The sequence below is a fragment of the Dromaius novaehollandiae genome, chromosome 18 (assembly GCF_036370855.1).
Source record: "Dromaius novaehollandiae isolate bDroNov1 chromosome 18, bDroNov1.hap1, whole genome shotgun sequence".
Classification (NCBI taxonomy): domain Eukaryota; kingdom Metazoa; phylum Chordata; class Aves; order Casuariiformes; family Dromaiidae; genus Dromaius; species Dromaius novaehollandiae.
In genome coordinates this window covers 15,259,004-15,282,342 of record NC_088115.1, presented here as the reverse complement: position 1 = coordinate 15,282,342, position 23,339 = coordinate 15,259,004, and the positions used below count along the sequence as shown (strand labels likewise).

The 23,339-nt window shown below is 56.9% G+C and overlaps 1 protein-coding gene across 3 annotated transcripts in view; it reads left to right on the top strand.

Moving 5' to 3' along the window:
• Positions 1-4,696: 4,696 nt before the first annotated feature.
• The window catches only part of SLC39A11 (solute carrier family 39 member 11), a 101,670-nt gene continuing 83,027 nt past the window's right edge, over positions 4,697-23,339 (top strand). For 2 of the 3 annotated variants that reach the window (XM_064522806.1, XM_064522805.1), the window contains exons 1-4: positions 4,697-4,755; positions 6,233-6,366; positions 7,410-7,448; positions 19,287-19,445. In XM_064522806.1, coding sequence (XP_064378876.1) covers positions 6,259-6,366; positions 7,410-7,448; positions 19,287-19,445 — 306 coding nt within the window. In that variant the 5' untranslated portion in view covers positions 4,697-4,755; positions 6,233-6,258. Of the gene's footprint in view, positions 4,756-5,296; positions 5,478-6,232; positions 6,367-7,409; positions 7,449-19,286; positions 19,446-23,339 lie in introns of those variants that run through there. The other variant, XM_026112469.2, reaches the window with a different exon arrangement.

Below are 23,339 nucleotides of genomic sequence, written 5' to 3'. Positions count from 1 at the left end.
GCGCTGCCCACCCTGCCCCGCAGCACCCACCCTGCGCTGCCCACCCTGCCCCGCAGCACCCACCCTGCCTGCGCTGCCCACCCTGCGCTGCCCACCCTGCCCCGCAGCACCCACCCTGCCCTGCAGCACCCACCCTGCCTGCGCTGCCCACCCTGCCCCGCAGCACCCACCCTGCCTGCGCTGCCCACCCTGCGCTGCCCACCCTGCCCCGCAGCACCCACCCTGCCCCGCAGCACCCACCCTGCCTGCGCTGCCCACCCTGCGCTGCCCACCCTGCCCCGCAGCACCCACCCTGCCCTGCAGCACCCACCCTGCCTGCGCTGCCCACCCTGCGCTGCCCACCCTGCCCCGCAGCACCCACCCTGCCCCGCAGCACCCACCCTGCCTGCGCTGCCCACCCTGCGCTGCCCACCCTGCCCCGCAGCACCCACCCTGCCTGCGCTGCCCACCCTGCCCGCGCTGCCGTGCGCGCCTTGCCGCACCCGCCGTGCCCACCTCGCCTCGCCCGCTCTGCCCGCCCTGCCCTGCCGGCACCAGCAGCCGAGCAGGGCCCCCGGCTCTGCCGTCCCGGGCTTTGCGCCTCTGAGCTGCGTCTCTCCCGCGCACGAGGCGGTTGGTGCAGGGCAAAGGGTGCCCGAACTGAGGGACGCAGAGGGTGGTCCCGAAGGCGTGTGCTGGAGCTGCCCTGCGGCGGGCAGTGAGGGTTCGGGGGTCCTGCTCCACCGCAGAGGAGGCTGAATTCCCAGCAGAGCACTAGAAGATGCTCTGTTTGGGGTGGTGCATTGGCACCATGCGATTCCATCTCCATCTTATGCCCCAGGCAAGGGGACAGGGTGGCAAGAAAGGCGTGTGTGCAGAGGCGCCTGCCTTGCTCCCTGCGGATTCCGGCAGAACAGACCCCACGGGGCCACGTGCCTCCCAGCACCTTCTCCTTCCTCGCACGGCCCTGGATTTGCTGCCTGGGTCCTTCTGCAGAAGCCGGTTCCTGATGTTTCGATTCCAGCGATGGTGCAAAGGGCTCAGCTCTCGCTGATGTCTCCGGGGTCCCTGTGGGAGGGATGGAGCAGGGCGATGGCTGTTCGATGGCAATGCTGGGACCCCACCGGAGCTCCCACTGCACCAAGAGGCGTCTGCAAACCCCAGTGTCTCTTGGGAAGCTGGGAATATCTTGGAGTCTGCATCTTGCGACCAAAGGAAAGGCAAGGCAGGTCCTTGCTGGCTTGGCACAGCTGGGAGAGATGGGAATGTGATGCAATGTCTGCAGAGAGCTTTGGGATCTCTGATTCAGTGCAATACAGCTGACTCTTGCTGCAGCCTCTCCCCCAGCAATGTTACCCAGTAACACCAACTGGAGGAGGACCAAAAAGGAGGTTTGGGGGAGATAACCTCTGCTCTGGTTTGTTTGAGATCTTGAAAGCCATTTAATAAAAGTGATTTCCCCCCCCCCACCTTTTCATCACTTATCGGAGAGACAATAGAGAGCAGGAAATTAAGAGCGGCTCGGAACAAAGAGCCCGGAGCTGGGCTGGCGATTGCGGCACGAGGGGCTGCCGGGTCCCCCTCTGTGCTGAGACATCCACTTCCCAAGCTGGATCTAAGACACGGGGTCTCGGGGCACGAGGCAGAATCATTATCAGCCTAATAAATCTTCAGGAGGCTGGAAAAAGCCTCCCCCAGAATAAACGATGTGGAAATTGATATTGCAGTAAAAGTGTCCAAGGAGGGAGGATGGGGAGGGACGGTGGCTGCTCCTGCTGAGGGCTGTGTCGTGGCCGTGCTGAGACGGGGGAGAGCAGAGATGTTGGCTCGACACGCCGAGAAGGGAGCGTAGCACAGCAGAGGATTTTGATGCCTCGTGACCATTTCATCGTTGCTTTATCCTCTCTCGGCTGGTTTACGTGCCCGGGAGGGACCGTCCTGACCCTTCCCACCCCCGGGAGAGCGGGTGTGTTTCTGAAAGCCGTGGCCTCGAAGATGCATCGACGCCCTTCGCAGCACAGTGCCTTACACAGCCTCCTCGCGTGTCTCCATCAGAGCGGATGACGTTGCCACATCTGTCCCTCGGTGGCCCCTGCGGAGGGCAAGCCTTGCTCCCGAGCGGGTCCCGGCCAGGCAGGAGTGCTGCCGGAGCGAGCTGCGACGGGAGCTGCGCTTGAGCCCTTCGGAGACACGTTTTATTCTGCTCGGCTGTGGCGCTGAGCTTCAGCCCTGCGCAGGGTCCGTCCCGTCCCTCTGGGTGGTCGCTGTGCCGGCGAGGCCCTGGACTGCCCCCGCAGCCGGTTTGGGGCTGGCGGAGAAACCCCCCTTCGTCCCTTGGCCTGGGAAGCATCAGCCCTGCTGGGAAGCAGCTCGCTGGCAGCGACGGCTACGGGAGGAGTGCAGGGCCCCTTCCCAGGCGACGCTGGCCGTCGATGCAGCCCGTGGGAGAGGGGCGGGGGGTTACGTGACTTCTAGAGTCCTTCCAAGTCTCCTGCCACCCGCTCCCAGCTGTTCCGCAGGGCTTCCCTTAGGAAGCGGCGCCGCTCGACCCGTGTCCCGGAAAGGAGTGTCGTAAGGAGCTGGGCGATGCGGAGCCGTCGCGTTCGGCTGCCAACGGCGGCACAGGGCGCGCTGGCCTTTCTCCCCCATCGGCGCAGGGAAGTGCTGGCATTTCGCAGCAGCGAAGGGGCTGCAGCGCTGAGGCTTGGCCGGGCCGTGCTGCAGCATTGCTGGATGCGGGGCTGCAGCAGGGACGTGCGGGACCCCGTCGGCGGGGACGAGACTTGCTCGCTGGCTGCCAGGGTCCCCGTGCAAGCCGCCGCCAGCCCGGAGCCAGGACCTGCTCCAGCAGCTCCGCCGAGGCTGCCTGGCTCCGTTACGCCAACGCTGCGATGGGGGAGGCTTCACTTTCCGCTAATTAGCCGCAGAAGCAGGCCTGGACCGTCTCCCCGCAGCCCCGCGGCCGGGCAGAACCAGGCCGGTTCCTCCGGGACGACGTGATCTAATCAGGCAGCATCTGCGGAGGCGATTAGCCGGGGGAAAGGGGCTCGGGCAGATTTACCTGCTCCCAGCGCACAGGGCACAGGGGCGGCTGCAGCCCGGGGGGGGGGAGCAGGGCTGAGCCCCAGCCCTCGTCTGCTCCCGCCGGACCCCGCGGACGTCTCCTTCCTCCCTCGCTTGCCCCTCGCCCGTAGTGGGTTTATCTGTCATTGCCAAGGGGGCTGAGACTGGGCTGGGGTGAGAGCTGCTGCACACATCAGCTGTGAATTGTACCATATATATATATATATGTATATGCATGTATAGCCAGCCGGGCTGGGGACGCGGCACGGGAGCTGCCTGGGGGGATGTGACCCCGTGTCGGCGTCTGGCATGACGCACACCTTGATAACAGATACCGCGCAGGAATTTGGGCCCCTCCGGGCCCCTTCTGCTGCTTTAAAAGACATTTTCCTGGGGCTGCTGATAGCGCACGGCTCTGGCCCTGGCGAGACGGGTCTGGCTGTGGTCACGGGGCCGCACTCTGCACCCGGCCCGGGCCCTGCCGGCGCCGTCCGGCTCGGAAACCCTGCGCGGCGGCGGCTCCGGCTGCGCTCTCCCTGCTGCCGCATCAGCTTGGTAAAGAGCTAGTGACGGATGCAGGCAATTAGAGGGGAAAATTGATTAAAACCTAAATCAGGGAGGTTGCAAATGGCCTTGACCTTTTCCAGCTCTGGCGGGGGATGCTGATGCTGAGCAAGGGCTGTGCAGGGAGAAGCACTTGCGCGAGGGAGGGCGATGCTGCAGGGGGGCTGAGCGCAGCCTCCCAGCACCCGCTTGCCCCCTGCACCAGCGAGAGCCGCGGCGAGAGCAGAGCAGAGCGGGGCCCGGCCGGCCGCATCTCCCGGGCACTGGCAGGTCCGTGGAGATGGCCAGGTCCCCCCGCCGGCTGCTGCAACAGAGACCCGGCCATGCCGATGCCAAGCCTGGACTGCGACAGCCCCGTCCCCCCCGGGGCTCCCTCCCTGGCTCCCCCCTGGAGGCAGATAATGCTCCAGCTGCTCCGTTACCCGCTGCCCGGGATCCCACCCCGGGAACCTGGCCCGTCCTCCGGCGCTGGCGCTGCCAGGTTTCTTCTTGTGATTTTTTCCCCCCCAGCAGCCAGCAAAGGCTCCCTGCATCAAGCTTTGCTAGAAGGGATGCGCATGCATCCCCGGGGGACGTCGTGCACCAAGGGATGCGCATGCATCCCCGGGGGACGTCGTGCACCAAGGGATGCGCATGCATCCCTGGGGGACGTCGTGCACCAAGGGATGTGCATGCATCCCCGGGGGATGTCGTGCACCAAGGGATGCGCATGCATCCCCGGGGGACGTGGTGCACCAAGGGATGCACATGCATCCCCGGGGGACGTCGTGCACCATGTCCGGGGGTGTCACCCTGCGGCAATGCCCAGGGGTGCCCTATGCATGGGGGGATGTCATGCACCCTGTGCAGGGGGTGTCACCCTGCGGCGATGCCCGGGGTGCCCCGCACATGGGGGACGTCGTGCACCGTGTGCGGGGGGGGGGGGCCGTGCAGGCCTCTTCCAGCAGCAGCCTTGCTGCGCCCGCCCGCACTCGCCTGCGCCCGCGCCTGCCCGCCCGCGCCTCTCTCTTGATGCCGCGCCCGCCCGAAACGCAGAGCCGAGGGCGGCCCGCCCCCGCCGCGCCGCCATTGGCCGAGGCGGCGGGGTGGGCGGGGCGGCGGCGGCGACACGTGTGCCGGGACCAGGAAGTGGCGGCGGAGCGGCGGGCGGTGAGCGGCGCGGGCCGGGGCGGTGGGGGGGCCGGTACCGGCGTCCCGGCGAGCTGCGGGCCCGGGGGGCGGAGGCAGCCGTGGGGCCCGGCGGCGCGGGGAGCCGCGAGACCGGGGCCCGGGGTGCCGGGTCGGGCCCGGGGGGGCGTTGGGGGCCCGGGGGGGCCCAGTTGGGGGGCTGAGGGGGGCTGGGTGCCTGGGAAGGGGTTTTGGGGGGCCTAGTTTGGGGCCTGGGGGCCTGGTTTGGGGTCTGGGGGCCTATTTGGGGGGCTGGAGCGGGGGGGTCCGGGTGCCCGGGGTGTTGGGGGGGCGGTTTGGGCCCTGGCGGCCCACTGTGGGGGGCTGTGGGATGTTGGGACACCCCCATTTGGGGGTTGCAAGGTCCCAGTTTGGGGGCTGGGTGCCCGGGCTGGGGGGCTTGGGGGTCTGGTTTGGGGCCTGGGGGGCTCCCCCGCTGCCCGGGGTGGCTGGGGGGCTCCCCAGTGCCCCCCGCCTGGTCTGACACCCATGGGGGGATGCGGCCGGGTGCCCTGGAGCCTGGTGCCAGGCATGGCCCTGGTGTGCCGTCCCAGGGACCCTCCTCCAAAAGCCTCTGGACTTTGGGGAGGAACGTAGGAAAATCTGTATGTATTTATAAATACACGTTCACCTACAGGGGTGTGTATTTTCTTAGAAAACCTATTTGTTACGGAGTTTCGCTGTCTCGTGGCACAGGGAGCCCGGTGAGCTCGGACACTTGTTTTGGCTATCGCCGGGACCTGAGTCACGGCTTTCGGGTTGCGTTAAGGTGCCCTGTCGCAGGGCTCGTTCCTCTTTTGCTTTGTGCCGGGGTGTCTGTAGCCCAGCAGTGCAGCGAGCCCGGCGCTGCGAGGGTGTCTGCCTCCTGCACAAGTAAAACTGTGTTTCAGGGAAAACCAGTGGGATGTGGTGCGTGTGCCGGGGAGGCGGACTGAGGTGCCCTTCTGCTCGGGGAGGTGCAAGGGTGCTTCCTCCGCATTTCTCCTCCCGTGCTGTAAAAGCGCTGGTGGGACCAGCTGTGTGCGGCAGGCTGGCTTGCCCCCGTCTCGCACGGGAGCTGGGCTGAGGCTTGCTCCAAGCAAAACACTCCTGGGGCTTGGGAGAGGCTCCAGCAGACGGACAACGTTATTCTTCCTGTCCATGGAGCTGCTCTGCCCTGGTGACAGCTCGTGGGCCCGAGCCCATGAAATCAGCCGGGGGTTGAGCAGCGGACGCTGGCGTGCTCTTGGTCTGTGCTGCTCTTCAAGCTTAGACCAACTCCATCCCCTCGGGCAAGGAGGGGTGTTTGCCAGCAGTGCTGGATGTCCCTGGCACCCAGAGGAGCAGCAGGGGTTCGGCACGGCTGGGCACCCAGCCTGAACTTCCCTCCGTAACGGGCAGCAATATGTGGGTTTATCTGTGTCTTCAAACGCTGGAAGCTTCTTCTTGTGCCTCTCCTGATGGACCTCATCTGTCCTAGGTCTCCGGTCCCTGCGTGTGGTCAGCATGATCCCAGGCCATGGGCCGGTGATCCAGGCGGTGCTGGGGACGTGTCTCACCTGGGGCCTGACGGCAGCTGGCTCGGCGCTGGTGTTTGTGTTTTCCAGCGGCCAGGTGGGTGCCGGGATCGTTTGTTCCTCCTCCTGGGAGGTGAGCAGGGCGTGGGGGAAAGGGCTGAGCTTTACTTCTTGTGGTTGGGCTTGGCCACCTCGTCTGAAGCACGAGAGACCTTCATTTGGCCCCGAGAGGTTCTGCTGCCTGAGGAGGAAAGAACCCAGGTTAATTCTCTTGTGTCTTAAACAAAAGAGAAGAACTAAATCAAATTCCTAACCCAAAGCTATGGTACATGGTGCAGAAAACCATGCTGCCCTTGTAATACTTAAAGGAAAAAAAAAAGTGCCAGAGTGCATGAGGGACACAGAGTTGTCAGTCACGTGTGGCTCTAAACAGTTGGGAGCTGCTGACTTAAAAACTCATCTCTGGTGCAGCCCAGCAGGGCAGAGCTGCAGGCTGGGGTGTGTCTGGAGCAGCAGGCTCTCCTCCTCGTAACCTGTCTTTATTTCCACCTCTGTAGCGTGTGATCCAGGTCAGCCCGTGCTCTGGGGTTGAGCCAGGGAAGGTTTTGATTTTTAAGTTATCTTGCATTCCAAAATCCGAGGCCCGCGTTGCTGTTATGCTCAAAATTGTTCCGAGGCATTTATTATGTATGTGTCTCCTGTGATGATTTATGCAGGAGTTCTTTGCAAAGTGAGATTCTCTTTGCAGTAGTGTGTTGGTTTCCCTCCTGGGGGAGGGGAATGTGTTAAAGAAGGAAAAACTGTGATGAGAATGAAGCAGGCGGGATACGTGCTGGGTTACTGAAAGCCTAATGGGGGTGGGAGTCAGGACACCCCAGTGTCCCACGTCACTGTGGGCTCTCCGCGATGGTGGAGCAGCGTCTCTGCACGAGGAGCGCGGCGGCACAGCTCTGTCTCTTGAAGCATGGTGTATCTTGCCCCAAAGCACAGCAATCACTCGGATTGCAGTAATGGGGAGAAGAGTTATCCTAATGCGATGTCGAAGCAAGTGGCTTCCCTTTTACGCTGCTCCGTGGCACGGTTGCAACTTTGCTTGTTTTGCAGTTGGTAAATGATGTGTTTTCTGTTACCTATTTCTAGAGGCGGATCCTCGATGGAAGCTTAGGCTTTGCTGCGGGGGTAAGTACAGCATCCTTTTCTGCTAATCGTCTCTGCACGTGTCTCCCTGCTGGCATCTCCTCTGAAGCCCCTCCACGCTTCACTCTGTTGCCCGCTTGCATTAACGTTTCTTGTATAGTTGTCTGAGGTGCGTTTGTGTTGTGTGAAGCAGTGGAGGAATGTGCCGCAGTCTTGGTTGTGTCCTGTCGTGTCTCAGTGCCTCTTTGGTGAGGGTGGAGGTGGTGCGAGATGCAGTCACGTGCATGTCAACCTGCCAGAGCTGGATTTGGCTCTTGAGTTAAACTGTTCTCATTTCCTTGGACTTTTGAGTCATTCCTCTTGGAGCAGTGGTGTGTGATTAAGATGGGCAGAAGAGCCTTCGTCCTGGAGGCTAATGCACATAGCTCCCTTGATGCCTCTGGCTCTCCCGCAAAGCTTGGATGCTTTGAACTGTTAGGAGGGGGAATAAAGACACTGGGGCTCTAAATCAAGGGCGCACAGTAAACCTAACACTTGTTGCATCTTTCTCTAAAGAAGTGAAACTGTGGTGTGAATTGTGGCTTGAAATTGTGGTGGGGCTTGTGAATGCATCACCCCTCCTCCTGCCCAGACTCCAGGGAATCTGAGCAAGTGGAGTCTCACGCTGCCTCGATGTATCACGCTGATTTTCCTTCAGGTGCTCGAGCGTGTCTGAGCAGCTGGACGGCCTGGAGCGTAGTCTCTGGCTGTCAGCGCCTGGTGCAAGGTGCTGTTCTTCTCCCCTGCAGCGCTGACATGTCTTGGTGACCTGCCCACGTGCAGTCTTGCTGAAATACCAGCGCCGAACTCGTCCATATGTGAAGGCTTTAAGAGGGCAAATGCTCCCTGGTATAAAGCCCTGAGGGAGGAGGAGGTTTTTCTTGTTTGTTTTTGTTTCTGGCTTTGCTGCCCCGTGCGCTGGTACGAGGAAGGAGCCGAGATGTGCTGGGCTCCAGGACGCTTCGTGTGGGGGTTAGCCACAGAGGGAGGGATTTCTGGAGTAGCTCGGCAAAGGGTGCCCGGCCTTTCCCTGCATGCCAGCTCGGCTGTGCGTGCTGTGCAATCCCTTGTTGACTGAGCGGAGGTGGAGGGCGTTCTGGCGGGACTTTGCAGCCCGCGGTGTCCCTCCGCGCCACACCTCCCCGGCTTTCGGTGGCAGGTGTGTCCGGATGCCGGGGCAGGGCTCTGCCAGCTCCTGCTCGCTGGGCGTCCTGCTTGTGTAATCGGCACCTGGAGCATGGAAAATGCTGCCAGGCTTCGGGATGAACCCAGAGCCTGTTTGTCTGGCAGCATGGGTGATCTGTCCCGCAGCGTGTGGGAACTCTGCTACTGCCAAAGCTGCGTGTGGAGCTGGACTCATTGCCCTGTGTGTGTCCCCGTATGCTGCAACGCCTCTGATCAGGGCGAAGCCTGAATGTTAACAGACAGGAAAACCATAGGTCGTCTGCTCTTCCAAATGCCTGAAACAAAACCAACTGTATTGAGCAAGAGTCTGCCTTGGTGGGTGAGGTAAAACAGTAGAAAACTCAGTTTGCTTTGGAGCAAGTTCTGCTGGAACAGGATTGTGACCTGCTAGTGGTGTGAATAGTTTGATTCATCTCTTGTAACAGATTCTCAGGTCATCTTTTATAAATGAAACGCTTGTGTTAGGAATTGTTGAGTCCAGAATTTTCCTCTGCTGTTCTATTTCCATGCTGTTTTCCTTCAAAAGACACACCTGGGTCTGGACCAACCCTCATCCCTTACAGGCTCCTCAGAGCCACTTCTGCAAGGAGTGTGACACTGGGGAGATGCTGCCGGGGCAGCATGAGCTGAGCTGTTCCCCCTTTCCCATAACCGTGCGGTGGCACCGCTGTCCCAACGCGGCAGGCAGGTCTGTCCCGCTGGCGGGGAGGGAAGTACTGCGGTGCGGGACACGTGCTCGGCACCGCGGGGTTTTTGCGCCAGCCGGGGCTGTTTTGGGAGCTGCTGCTCGCGAGCAGCCCTGCAGCGACGGCCCCTGCCCCGGGCTCGGTGGGGGCAGTGGGGGTTGCATCCAACCCTCTTGGTTGCAGCCTTCCCGCAGCACCTGCGTCTGCCCAGCCGGGAGGCCTGAGGCATCCTCAAATGGCAGAGAGACAGCTCAGGTGTTAAGGCAGAAATCCTGTAAACACTTTTTTCCCCCCAGCTGCCTTGGATTTATGTTATATTCAGAACAGGAAAGCCAAAGTTTTCTCAGGTTGCTCCGTTGCCTGGAAAGGAGCACCAGCGAGGAAATGCTATGGGTGGCAGGGTCCTGCTGATACGAAGCGCTGCTCCAAAAACTGCTCACGAGCTCCAATCTGTGAAAACTTCGAGGCAGCGTTTGCAGAGCTGAGGTGCTGAAGCAGGTGCTGGTCGTGGTGAGCTGCCACGTTGAGCTGCAGCTGTGTAGCCCTGCTCCGATGGAGCAGCTCTTTGGGGAAGGTGCCGGGGAGATCCAGGCATCGCTCCGCATGGATCGAGGGGGAGCGTGTGCTATTGCTGCAAGGGTCTGTGCTCGGTGTTTAGGCAGTGCTGGTAGCAGTGATGTGGTAAAAGCACTAGAAGTTGGAATTTTCTTCCTTTTAACTAGATCTGCCCCACGTGTGCCCGTAGCTCCCTGGCTGTTGTTTGACAGGGACTGAAATACCTCCGTCCCAAGGCTGCTCTCAACCCTGCACCTTCAAAACTCCCTCCGTGCAGCTGCACGCTGTTGCACATGGGTTTGGTCGGTGCTCTGGGTACCAGAGCGCACCTGGACTGATTTTTTTTCCCCTTGCAGCTGGGCAGTGCTGTAGTGACTGGACTGGCAGCCTGGCCGCTGCCTCCCGCGGAGCAGGAGACCGGCCTGCCGGGCGAGGAGCCCGCCGGGGCGAGCTCTGGCCGTGCTGGGGGGAAGCGGGGCCGGGGCGATTTTGCACGGCCGATGGCTCTGCCGTTGGGGAGCCCTGGATGAGGGGCAGTGCAGGTGGGGAGCGAGGCACGGCGGAGAGCAGAGTGTGGCTCGTGGCGTGCTGGCAAGTCCTCTCCTGACTCCAGTATCGCCATGCCCCTGCCCAGCCCTTACCTGAAAGGGTTTGATAATGCCTGAGGCATTTTCTGCAGGCAGGAAAGCTGCTGATGACTTGTGTGCTTGGTGGCTTTGCACAGAGTCGTTGGAGAAGCTGGAACTGAAGCCATTTTCCCACCTGGCCTTTCACAGCAGAGCCCTTCTGGGGAAGGGCTTGTGGCCGGCCGATCCTCGTAGCTGCAGTGGGGAGGGGGATGAGATGTGAAACTGGGGCTAAGCAAGCTGCAAGCACGTGGTTGATCACGTTTGAGATGGGAGCGTTGGTACGGAGCAGATCCGTGCTACGCGTCCTCCCTGCCTCGTCCGGGCTCGCGCGGCAGAGCCGGGCTCAGGTGCGGCCGCAGGAACGACACAGGCTCTCTGCGTGTGCTGGCAGCTTTCCTCCTGCAGAAGAAAGCAGGATGTGGAGCAGCCTGTTTTGAAAGCTGTTTGTGCTGTTTTCACTCTTTTTTTTTTCCTCCCTGTGGAAAGTGTTTCTTCAGACTGCCCTTGCTGTGATGTTGCTCTGCTCGTGGACTACCACGATGCTGCAAGAGTTTTCTGTTTAAACTGCTGCGTTGTCTTTGATGTCAGTCTTGGGCAGATACGTACAGGTGGTTTCTCCAAGCATTGAAATAGAGAGGCAAAACTTGACTTCCCCTCCTCTTTATCTGTAATATCAGCTCTTTGAAATCTGGTCTGCTGCATTTAATTAAACGCCCCTTTTGTTCGGTCAAAGCTAGCAACCCTCCTTTTTCTGCGCTTTCAGAGACAGGTAGTCTTCTCTAACCCTGCCGTTCTAGTGCTTAGCTCAGACCCCTGACGGTGCTCCGGTCTCCAGGGGATGGGTGCGTGATGCTATCCAAGCAAGCAGGGTCGCTTGTGAAACAGTTGAGTTTGGGCACTTGAATTTCCTTATCTGCGATGCTCTGGTCTTCTGAAAACAATGTTCTAGTGGATAATTCCTGCTGGTGACTGTCTGCTCATCTTTGGGAGCTTTCATAGGAAAATAAAACAAGAACTAACATAAAAAGCTTTGCTACTATCCAAGCAGGAGGAGAATGTGGCACAGGGACTTCCAACAGCCGGTGAGGAGGATGGTCAGGCACGTAGAGCGCTAGTTTGAGCTCTGGAGAGCTCAGTACTGCCTTCTCGGCCAACGTGCTGTCTAATCTTGAGTGAGCCTGTGTGATCTTGGGACCATGGTCAAATCACCATGGCTTAATGAGCTAGGGCATATCAGGAGAGCTGCCTGTGTGCTTGGAGAGCATTGCAAATGCAAAGTAAAATGCATTCGCTTAATCCTCTTCCGATAGGGCTGAAGCCAGCTGTGTCTGGTGGCATGTGTGTTGTCTCGGGCAGAGGGTGCCCATGGGGCCCGGTGCGGTGGCTCGGCTGATGCTCAGCTTCCTGCACCCTGGTAACTCTTCTCGGGTACCTGAGCATTTAGCCTCTCTCTGCCTCAGTTCCCTCTCTGGAAATTGGTGATAATGGAGGGGTTTGTATGCTAAAGCCTCTGAGGTGCTCTGTTTCCATGGAGACAAGACTTCAGTTATTTGGGCATCTGATGTGGAATTCTGGCTTTTCTCTTAAATCTTGATATTCTTAAATAAAAGCTTTTTTTTAGATGTTCTCTATTATCATGGCTTTATTCTGGAGGTGCTGTACTCAGACATCAAGAGGAAGACGCCTGTATAAACACTCATGGTCCTCCTTCCCTGCAGCCTTGCGTGGCTGGTCCTTTTGTTGGCTTGCAGGTTTTCCTGTTTTGCTTTGTCCCAAGTGAAGCAGAAAATCGTAAAGAGGCACTCTTCAAACCGTGCCAGACATGTCGAGTGTTAAATATTCCCTTTCAGTGCTGCTTAAAACAGCATCAGCAACTTGCATTGGTCTTCTGAGGCCAGTTCTCATTGTTGGAGCCTTAATGAAGTCAAGCTAAGAAATTTGGCAGGCAAAATGTCATACGAGTCTCTCATCTTCCATTTCTCTTTCCCTCCTTGCCGATGGGAATCTCCCTTTGCTCTCTAAGAGGCTTTGGTTTTCTAATCCGGCACATCATTAAAATGGCTGTGTCCTTTGAAGCCTCCGTTCTGATCTCGGTGGCCCTGTGGAAGCGTGACAAGATCTGCTGCTTGCAGTGGATGCTTTTTTTGTTTGTTTGTTTGCAGAGAGCATGGCGTGTGTACGGGGAGGACGCCGGCAATGCCTGGGGTAGTGGTAGTGGGGTACATTGGCATCCTCCCGTGTGGTTGCGGGTCCTGCTGCCCGGTGTGCTTGGGAGGGTTTCCACCAGTGCAGGAAAGGGCTGTGCCTGGCATGGAGACCTGGATTCACTCATCCTTCCTGGTGCACGGCTGTGACGGCTGCCGCGGGAGCGGGGAGAGGCTTCGGGAGCAGCGGGCACCCGCAGAGCTGTCTGTGACCAGGAGGTGCCCAGAGTGACCTGGTGCTTTATTTACCCCCGTGCCTGGGCTGGCGTTTGCTCCCGCCGGTGTCGGTGGGAGCACGCGGCTGTCCTGACTGAGGCATTGCCACTGGCCACAGCTTTATTAACGTGCTCCCGTCGGCACGAGGGAAGCGGGTTTTGAGTCCATGTGAGTCTGTTTCTCCAAGCTCAGTCTTGTGAATTTGCTGGGGAAGACTCATATGTGCCTGCAGCACCATTGCTATTGAGTTATTGAGCTAGGAGATTAAAACAAATCCACTCTCTGTCTTTCTGGGCTGCTTGCTCCGGGCTGGTAGGAGAAACTACCATCTCTGGTTATCCTGATGTAGCCCAGAGAAGGCTTTGGGCTCCTTCAACCCGTGGATGTTTTGCATACCCGGCTGCCTTCTGCATGTTCTCTCCTCTGCTGCAGTTTGTAGATTTATGGTGGTGTTGTATCTCAGCTCAGGAGCGTGAAGGCTCTGCTAAAATGTCCAAATCAAATTTGGCAGGAGCAGGCTGCTTGCGTGCCAGGGAGCCGGAGCACCGTGGGATCCCTGCTCCCCATACTGACTGAGCAGAGCGGGCCGCGGATGCCGCTGAGCGCTGCCAGTGAAGTGTGATGGGAAGGCTTTGTGCAGAAAGTCATATCCTCTGCTGAAATAGCTTCATATTTTATTTATCTGAGGAGAGCCTAGGCAGGTTTTCTCCCTAATGCACGGAGCATACTGAAAGGGGAAATCTGAAACTTATTTCTGCCTTTGCCACCATCTTGCTGTGTGATGTTGCTGGTGTTCAGATTCCCGTCTCTGGTGGTACTTCGGATGTGTAAGATGGAGCATTTGGGCTTGGGGCACCTATAAAAGGCCGTGAGTGAAAGGCTGCCCCAAAGGCAGGGCTTCAGTGATCAAGGGAGTTAGCAGCTGGCGTGGGATGAGGTTGGTGAGGAAGAGGCACCTTTTGGGCTTTCCCTGTGGATGATAACTGAGGCTGCTCAAGGTTTGCTGCTGTCATGGTGGCAGGAGCGGATGTCTGGATAGCCTCCGCTGCTGAGATGGCGGGTGCATCCTGACGCCAGCTGTGAAGATGGAGGGATGCAGGCTTCGGCATGGGCTGGTTTCGGGAGTTAGCTGGGTACCTGCTGCTTGTGAGTGAGGCAGACTGGAGGGGAAAGCGTTAGAGGAGGCCACCGGAGGATGACTGGCATGGATGAAGGTGGCTGGTGTGTTAATTGTCACGTTGAATACCCTTGCTCCGTTCCCCGTGTCTCAGCACGTGTTAAGCAGGAATGCAGTGAGATGACGCCTGCCCTGGGGAGCTCGTTGGACCAAGGCCGGGCAGTATTGCTTGGCTCAGCGATGCCATGCAGCTGCGCTGCGGCAGGGAAGCGGGCAGAGGCGCGTGGGCTGCGGTGCCAGCGGAGCCGGGAGCGGAGCAGTGCCCGTTCCCTGCTGCAGCCTGCCTCATTTTGGTGGCTCCCCCTCCGCCATCCTCTTCCATGCTTGCACAAGACTTGTTTTTTCTTCTTGAGTCATTTGCAACCTGGAACTGTGGTCTTTGAGGGACAGAAACAAATTGTGACTGCTTCGTGTTAACTCATTTAGTTCTCACAGCAGGTGGGGAAAGATACTGCTTAAGTGTAGGAACACTTGGGAAAAGAGATTAGTATCATATTTAGGGAAAGGCTTAATAAACCTGTTGTTGGGATGTAACACACAGCTAGGTAATCATATTAACTTGATGCTTATAAGGCCTTTCAAATAAGGTTGTGTTCCAAGTTGGACGATTAGGAAGGCTTGCAATTGGATGTGATTTTTTTTTTTTGTCAGTTAATGAGCTCGCTGGCAGAAGCTGTAACCCTTTTGCTAGTTTGTAAGTGTTGCCTGTTAAGGGATGCTGCTGAAGAAGAGCATAACTTTCTGCTGGTGCTGTAGCAGGACAGACTGGGTGAAACGGTGGTCCATGAGCAGAAGCTTGTCTGCTCCAGTGCAAGCCCCTGCGTCCCGCGGCCTGCGGGTGAAGGTGTGCTGGAGCTGAGAGGCTCGGGTGAAGCACAGGAACATCTTCCCTTCTGCTCACTGCTGCAGGGCAAAACCCTCCAGCTGGGGTGTGGGATGGGCAGCGAGTGCTGATCACGCTCCTGCGGCCGATGATCATCTTGGGCAGAGCTCTTGGACTTCCCTTCTTGCTCCTCTCCCCTCCTCAGCGAAGGAGAGAGGACTGCTGTTGAGCAGCACATTCCAGCTCTCCCCAGTCCTGGGATCTTCTCTCCATCCTTACAATGTAAGGTAGGGTCAAGGTGGTCCCTCCCCACCAAAGAGCGTAGGAATAAACTGCTTTTTCCTTCAAAGCAGGTGAAGTCAGTTGGCGAAACCCATGGGTTTGTTCCTGCAGCTGGTGAGGTGGGGTGGCCTAGAGCTGTGCCCTGTTCTTCTGCTGGAGCCTGTGAACAGCAGAGGCGGTGGGAGCTCCAGCGCTGACTTCAGTGGTGATGGGATCTGGAGGCTGAATGGTGTCAGGCCTCTGTTTTCCGTGGGGAAATGCTATCTTAACATAAGATGACAATATAATTTTGCAAAGCCTTTCCCTGTTGCCTGTATTTCCATGTTGGGGTGTGTGGCTGTTTGTTAAAGGAGGTGGCATTTGAAATACGGAGTTCGACAGCTGTGGTGAAGTCTAACATGACAGCCTGCTTTCTTCTTACTCACAGTGAGTCGAGATTTATACAATCCCCCGGGGACTGGTGTCTACAGCAATAGGCATCTTGCTCCTTCTTTAAAAATGATTTAAAATGTAATAGCTTATTACGCACTTCTCTTCCGCAGGCAAATGCTTGTGCAGTGTGAATGAGATGAGCAGGATCTCTGAATACTTTGTCAAGCAGGCTGGCAAATAGCCCGAGCTCTGCGGAGCAGTCACTTCGCCGGCCGCTCCAGGGGTGCTCCTGGCTGAGAGGTGGGATGCTCCTTTCTCATGGCATCCCTCGGCTGTGCTCTCCTTCCTCCGGTCCTGTTCCCCCACCCCTTCTTTCTTAGAGAGCTTTCCTTTGATCTGCTTCCTTGGTCAGAAAGCAGGGCTGGGAGGGACCTCGGAGCGGGACCTCGTCCATCCCTCTGTCCCTGGTCGATAGGGCTCTGCCTGCAGCTGGGTTGCCGGCTTTGCTGTTGCAGAGCGTTTCCCAAAGTGTAATGCAGATCTCCAGGGCAAGTTTTAAGCCCATCCGTACTTGTCCGCTTTATTTCCTTCCTCTTAGTTTGTAACTGTATGAGGGAAATGCATTTGTGCATCTCAGGCTTGTCCTCTCTAAATGGTCCTAGTGTCCTGGGACGCGGTGGCTGTCCCCCAGACTCTCATCCCAGCCTCGCTAACCCATCCCTGCTGGGGACGGAGCTGAACTGGAAGCGATGTGCATCCAGCTTCCTTAAGCATCTTTTCTTAGCAGATCTTTCCCTTCCCTGCCCTCCCCAAAGGCCTAAGCCTGACTCTTCATAAGAAACTAATTTAGCTTTGATACAAATGGGAGCGGTCCCCATGGGTTTGGTCACGGGTGACCTCCTGCATGGCTGAACAACTGCAAAAGCCAGTAGTGAGAGAAATGAAAAGGCTGAAGCTATTGCTGAAGGTATTGCGCTGGGCTGATGATTTTTAATTTAATCAGCCCAGTACATCATGCAGCAGAGGAGAGAAGGAGGTGAACGAGGTGATAAAACGTGTTAATGTTGTGTCCTTTGGCATATGTTTATGGAACGGGTGGTTTGCTTGCCTGTTTTCTAACCTGGATAAAGCCCTGAGCAACTTGTTCCAGCTCTGAAGCGTGCCCTGCTCTGAGCAGCAGCTGGGCTGGACATGCCCAGACGTCTCTCCCAACCCTGTTTGGTGGTCTTCAAGGTAGCTGTTCCCACTCCCATGCAGGCACGGATGTGCCGGGGCCTCGTGCGGGCTCGCTGAGGGGTGAGCAGTGAAAGCAGCTCAGAAGGTAGGGCTGCGTGTGCTGGCTCGACGTTGCAGCAGGAGCTGGCTGTGCCCGAGCTCCAGGACCTACCTGCGGTTTGTATCCTGCTGTTTTAAGCTGCACAGCAGCAGAGGAATTGCAAAACTGTTTTGCTGTGGTTGCCTTGATCTCGGGTAGCAAAGCAGGGGATCTTGGCAGCTAAACCACAGCAAGCTTAAATCTTCACAGCAAAGCTATGGCCTGACCTTAACTAGCTTGGAAATGGCTCTTTGGCTCCATGCATTAAGCAATATTTCTTCTTTTCCTTATGAGGTCAGGTCTGGGTGTGTTTGCCGTCGGCTCAGCTGGGGCGCTGAGGAGGAGCGCTGCGGCTGGCGGTGGGGGGACATTAGTGGCACTGTCACTGTCTAGCTGTCCCTGCTCTGCCGTGATCCCCCCCACATCACCATGCGATGACCTTCGCGTGGCCATCAGATGAGGGCAAGCTTGTCCTGCCGTCCCGGGACGGTCTCTAGGTGGGCTTTAAATGCCGCGTGCGTTGCTGCGGTGCCAGTGCTCCTTCGCACCAGTTTGAAGTGTCCGCTTTTCCCGAGTGCCCAACTGGGAACGCTCGGCTGTCCGGACACCCCGACTGAGGCTTGGCACCGCCCGCTGAGGTTGCGGTGACTAACGCCTGTTCGTCAAGACCGTGGAGCTGTGTTTGGCTTGGCTATCTGCTTCCTCCCAAGGGCTCGCGGGAGCTGTGTTCAGGTCTCCTGTGCAGCCTGGTGTCATGTCATCTGCAAAGCGCTGAAATATGTCTCGTTTTACCTTAGAGCAGGGGCTCTGGATGGGGAGCTGAAAGGGCACGTGGCAAGGGGACATGATCCCCAAATCCCCAGTTGCCAAGGAGAGCTAAACGCCTTTGCGCTGGGGCTGCAGGAGGCTGAGCCTTGGGCATGCAGGTCCGGATTAGTGCTGCAGCCACGGGCTGTCCCTCCTCTGTGCCGGCTCCAGGAGCGCTGGCTTGGGACTGAAGACAGCTCAGCTCCTGTGCATTATCCTTTGCAGCTGTCCGTCAGCTTGCACAGCGCTTCATGTGCCGAATGCAGCTTTCAGTACCATGGAGGAACCGCTGCTGGTATATTTTAAAGCATGCATAGCTGTTTGTAGGCCTTGAAACTTAGATTTCGGTGAACCAGTTGGTTTCATAGAGCCTTACAAGCCACAGCAATGAAGCCGTGGTATTTGCTTGTGGATATTGTGCTGTAAAATTTGCAGTCCATATCCTCTTGTGAGATAATTCCAGTGCTTTAGCTATCCAGGAGATGCTGGGATATGTTAGTAGTGTCATTTTCCAGAGCTGCCCGTTTGTTTGCAGGTGAATAGAAGCAGTTTGTGCTCTTGGTGGAAAGCTTGCCTCTTTCAACTTGGTCTATGAGAGTGCAAGAAGCAAGATGCTGATGGTGACCCTCGTACCTGAGGAAAAATGTGTGGGGGTTATGGCTTGCTGCATCCTTCTGGAATTCCCTCATCTCAGGTTTGCATAGAGATGATGTAGTTAGAGCAGAGATTTCTCCTTGTTTAATACTGTATGTGGTCTCTTCGGTGGGCTCAGCAGCCCCAGGCCTGTAGTGATGAGAAACCTGAGGTGAGGGAGGATTTTCCATGCTCCTGCCTCCCAGTCGAAGGACTTCTGTGGCTGTTAGGGTAATTGCCTGTAGAATTAACACAAGCTTCTGTGATTCATTTTCCTTTTGCTGTTTTTTCTTGGCTCAAAAGTCTAGTTTGGTGAAAACTGATGGAAAAACTCGCTTCCCCATCCTTAAGTGATTTGTTCCATCAGGAAGTTGGTTTTAATGTCGCTACTAAGGTTTAATGGTCATGCTGCTGGCGTTGCCAAGTGCAATAGCAAGTGCAGGGATCTCATCGGCTGAAGCGTTTGCAGCCTGTACGAGAGGAAAGCCTGCGTGGTGCAGGTTACAGCTGCAGCTTAGCAGTGCTGCTATCTGGGAAGTCCTCGGAGGATTGGAGTTTGGAGAGCGAAGAAGCACCCTTCCTTTATAGCTGTAGCAGTAGCCCCTTGGCAAAGGAGCCTGTGGCTGACGGGCCTGCATTTGCTTCCCAGGTGTGCGAACAGTGGTGCGAAGGTGGAGAACATGTTGCACTGTGGGCATGTGTGCTGGGGACCCCACGCGCTCTTCCCTCCTGCTGCGCAGGCCGGCAAAGATGGCCTTGGGTTCTGCTTCTAGCCTGGCCACCAGCTTGCTGAATAAACCTGAGCTGGTTTCTGCTCTGTGCCTCAGTTTCCCCCTTGACTAATAACACTGTAAGACTATGACCCTGGATACCAAGCAGCCTCGATTTCTATTCGTTCAGACCCTGCTGTGGAAAGCTATTTCCATGTTCTCATTCCTCACGTTGTCTGTCTCTTAGGTCATGTTGGCAGCTTCTTACTGGTCCCTCCTGGCGCCAGCTATTGAAATGGCTGAGGAATCTGGAAGTTTTGGAGCCTTCGCTTTCATCCCTGTGGCTGTTGGCTTTGCTCTGGGAGCAGCTTTTGTGTATTTTGCTGACCTGCTCATCCCCGTGCTGGTAAGTAGATGTCTGAGTCTGTTGCCTGCGGGGAGGTGGCCGGGGTGCTCGGTCCCCACTTGGTGCTGGGGGCAGGTGGGAGCCTGTTTTTGCTTGGGGCAAACTGAGGAGGCAAAGCACTGCTTTAGGACTTCTGTAGCATCGATCTTTGTCCCAGGAGCCGGTGTGTTCAGCGGCGTGTCGCTGCACGAGCTGTGCCGGGTCGGTCCCAGTGTCTGCCTGGCCTCCCCCAGAGATGGGGTCCGCGATGACGAGTGGCAGCGCAGGGATGGAGGGAGTGTGGTGGTGTCTCCCTGGAGGTTGCCCAGCCTCTGGCACCCTGCAGCTTACGGACCTCCTGGGCTAGACTGGCCTTCTGCTTAGCTTCCCTCGGTGGAGATCTCTTCTTGAACCATCCATGAACTTCAGCCAGCTGCAGTGTCCTGTAGTGAGGAGTTTAACTTCGAAGGTATATTCTGGTCGTGCGACTAGGCTGCTGTCTGAAACTGTGAGGGATAGGAACTTGTTTTCTCTCCCAACCTAAATCCAGTTTTCTCTTTTGGCAATGGTGGGATTTATGGAGCTCGAAGCATTCCCTGCAGCGCGGGAGCTGCAAGGGGTGATGCTGCCTTTGGGAAACCTCTGCTGGTGTGGGTGGTGAATGAGAACGTGGTGTCTGTACTGTGCTCTTTGTGAAAACACCACAACCGAAGGTATGAAGGCGGATTGCCCTGTGCCCCAGTGGTTTTGTCTGCTTTTGAAGTATGAGATGTGTCTGGTCGCAGTCCCAAGCAGTGACACATCGTGTGGGCGTTAGCGGGCTTTGTGTGGATAGATGGATCTTCTATTGTCTCCCTCTGGCTTCTGCTCCAACAGAAGTCCATTACAGATTGCTTTCTATCACAGATTTAATGAAACTGTTTCCCCGAGACCCAGTGTGGCTCTCCCTATGCTGAATACAGCCTCAGGCCATCTGCACTCTTTTTTCCTTTTTTCACACTTCTGGTTTTGTTCTTTTCACTGGCAATGCTTTCCAAGCAGTTCAGGTGTGACCTTCTGTTTCAGCCCAGAGGTTTAATTTGCAGAGCTGCCAGCCCTCTCAGCATTTCAAAATTGAATGAGCCATCCCACTGTCACAAGTGTTATTAAAAAATAAATAAATCAGAAGCTGTTGCACTCTTAGAGCTGAAAACAGAAGAATGGCTTAGCAGCCTTTAAGAATATCTTCAAAAACTTCCAAAGTACATCTCTCTCTCCTTTTTTAGTGGAAGGGGAGATTACCTACAATAAGGATTTCTGTGCAGAATGTAAGACTTTCCCTTTGAAGAACAGTAGAGACTAGTTACCCTGACTTCTGGGGACCCCACTGTGCCAGGTTCTTCCCTGTTCCTTTGCCTTTTGAGTCTCTAACAACAGGTGCAGCTGAGAACGTGTCCTCAGCTATGAAGGAAATTGCTTGGTATTTCTGTGTCAGTTCCAACGTAAATGGATGCATTAAAAATAAAGAACAAAGAAATGAAACTAAAGCAGTGTCAGACTGCCAAGAGCTTGGGCAGCGGGACAGTAAGGAGCCGGCTTGGCGGCCACGCGCTCCTTGCTGTTGCCTGGCCCTTCCCGAGTGCCTGCGAGGAGCTCCCTGACCATCTCCTGCTCATGGTACGTCTGCTCGGGGCCCCAGTGAGGTGAGGGCTTTATTTCACCGATTGCTTTTCCTGCCCGTAAGCTGCAGCCCAAGCAGAGCCCCGGGCTCGGAGGAGCAGTTGGGTGCAGGGAGCAGCCGTGGCCCTCGGGCAGCAGGAGCTGAGAGCACATGCTCACAGCAGGCTCCTCTGGTTTGGGGCTCTGGCTTTGCCCTGCATCTCCTACCAGAGGCATCTTGCAGAGCCACTAACACAGTGTTTCTGTCGCTGTGCTGTCAGGCGGTCGACTGCGCTGTGCAGCAAGAGCTCTCGGGAGACCGTTGCCATCAAAACCCTGGCTTTTGTTTCCATTTTTAGTGCCCTGAGGTCTCCTGCTTGCGTTGGCCATAACAATGATTGCCCTCATTACAAGGTGCTGAATGGAGCCCTGGGCAGTATTTGATCAGCTGCCTGGAGCTGATGTTTCCCAGCAGAGCAGATAAGCAGTTACACCACAAAACCCGCTCCTTCCTGAAGGCTGACATCCTCCGTCACTGGCGAGTTTTGAAACAGGAGTGTGTGGGGCTGGGGAAATGAAATTCTTGTGTTGCGAGGAGCAGGATGGCATGGTGACAGGGGTGGCTGGAGGAGAGGGTGCCTGGAGCAGCTGGAGTGCTGTTTTCAGTGAAGGTCATGCTCTTGCAGGGAGCAGCACGGCCATCTCCAGCTGCTCGAGCTGCATGGCCCGTGGCCACCCTTTGTACGGAGATCTGCTGCACCGCCAGCTCCAGGAGCTGAGTTTTTAGGTGGCAGGTGGGTGAGGCCACATAGCGAGGTCTTGGTTTAAACCCAGTTCAGATACTGATGGGAGATGAGCTGTTGCCTCCTGTTTTGACTTGCTGTTTGTGGAGGACATGTGTCATTCTGAGCTTGTCCCAAGGGACTTCTAATAGCTGACACGTGCTAATATTGAGCTTGGAGAAGGAACATGGATAGCGATTAAAGCTGCACACATTGCAGTGAAAGTCACCAGCTACTTGCCCAGCCGTGAGTGATCTTCAGGGCTCTGGTGGCAGGGGAGGCTGGCTCAGTACATGCCTCGCTTTGCCCGGAGTCTAGATGTCTCTTGGGATTCAGCGCTGATCAGACAAGGGTTGAACCACTGCAGTTTACTTCGGACAACACTGCTTTCCAAATCGGTTAAAATCGAGCTGCGTTCCCCTCCACCCCCAGGTCAGGTGGGGAATGGACTTTGGAGATGCTGCAGGGCATGTTTGCCCCGGAGAGGGGACAGGAATGAGGGATCTGGTTTTAGTAGGCTGCTCTTTGCACAGCGAAGTCTCTCTGTGTCTGGCACTCCTCCATAATTGTTTTGCTGTATAGCAACAGGTCATAAAAGCTTTTAATGACTTCTTATCACAGCTGTGCTCCAGGGGAGGGGAGGAGGCTTCCCTCCCCCTGCTCTCCACAGCCCGAGTGGGAACTGGGTGGTTTCCACCGTCCCTGAGTGTTTGCTCAGCAGCGGAGCTGGACGGGGGGGAGGGTTAATCCTCCAAGACAAACTGGTTAATGATGCTGAACAGTCGTAGTCATTAAATTCCTCACAAAAGACAGATCTAATCTGTTACGTCTTTATCTTTGCCCGTCTCCCTGTTGCAAGCCTTGAACGTGTTTGCTCATCCTCTTGTTGCCTTTATGGGGTGGGAGACGCCGGCCTGGGCACGTTTGGCTTGGCTGGCAGAGAAGGTGAACCGCAACCAAGAGCGAGACCGCTGCAGAAACGGACCCCAGTATGTTTAAGAAGGGGTCTTGCCTTTATTTTGGCAGCCGCCTCCTTGCACATCATATGCACCTGAACTGTCCCCACCAGCTCCGCTGGGCTTGGTGCTCGGAGGCTGCGGCAGATCTGGTCCTGCAGCAGGATGTTGCTGTGGTTTCTGGGAGCATCTGAAACTGCTGATGAATGACCTGTCTGTCCCTTCCCTCCGCTGGCCCTGGCGATACTGGAGCAGGTTTCTCTCCTGGCTTCACTCTAATGTTGCAGCTCCTCTTTAAATAAGAACGTGGCTCTCGGTTGATGTTTGGAGGATTTTGGATGGAGGAGGGCAGGTGATGAGGGGATGAGAAACAATCGCCTTTACTCAAAAAGGGTCGAGTGTTGAGGATCCCGCGTGGCGGTAGCCAAAGCCGCTTGAGGAGAGCGTGCCTGAAAACATCAGCGAGCTGGCACAGCGCTCGGCGCAGGAGGTCCCTGATCACCCAGAGGAATCCCGCGAGGGTTTGGAGGAAGCCTCCA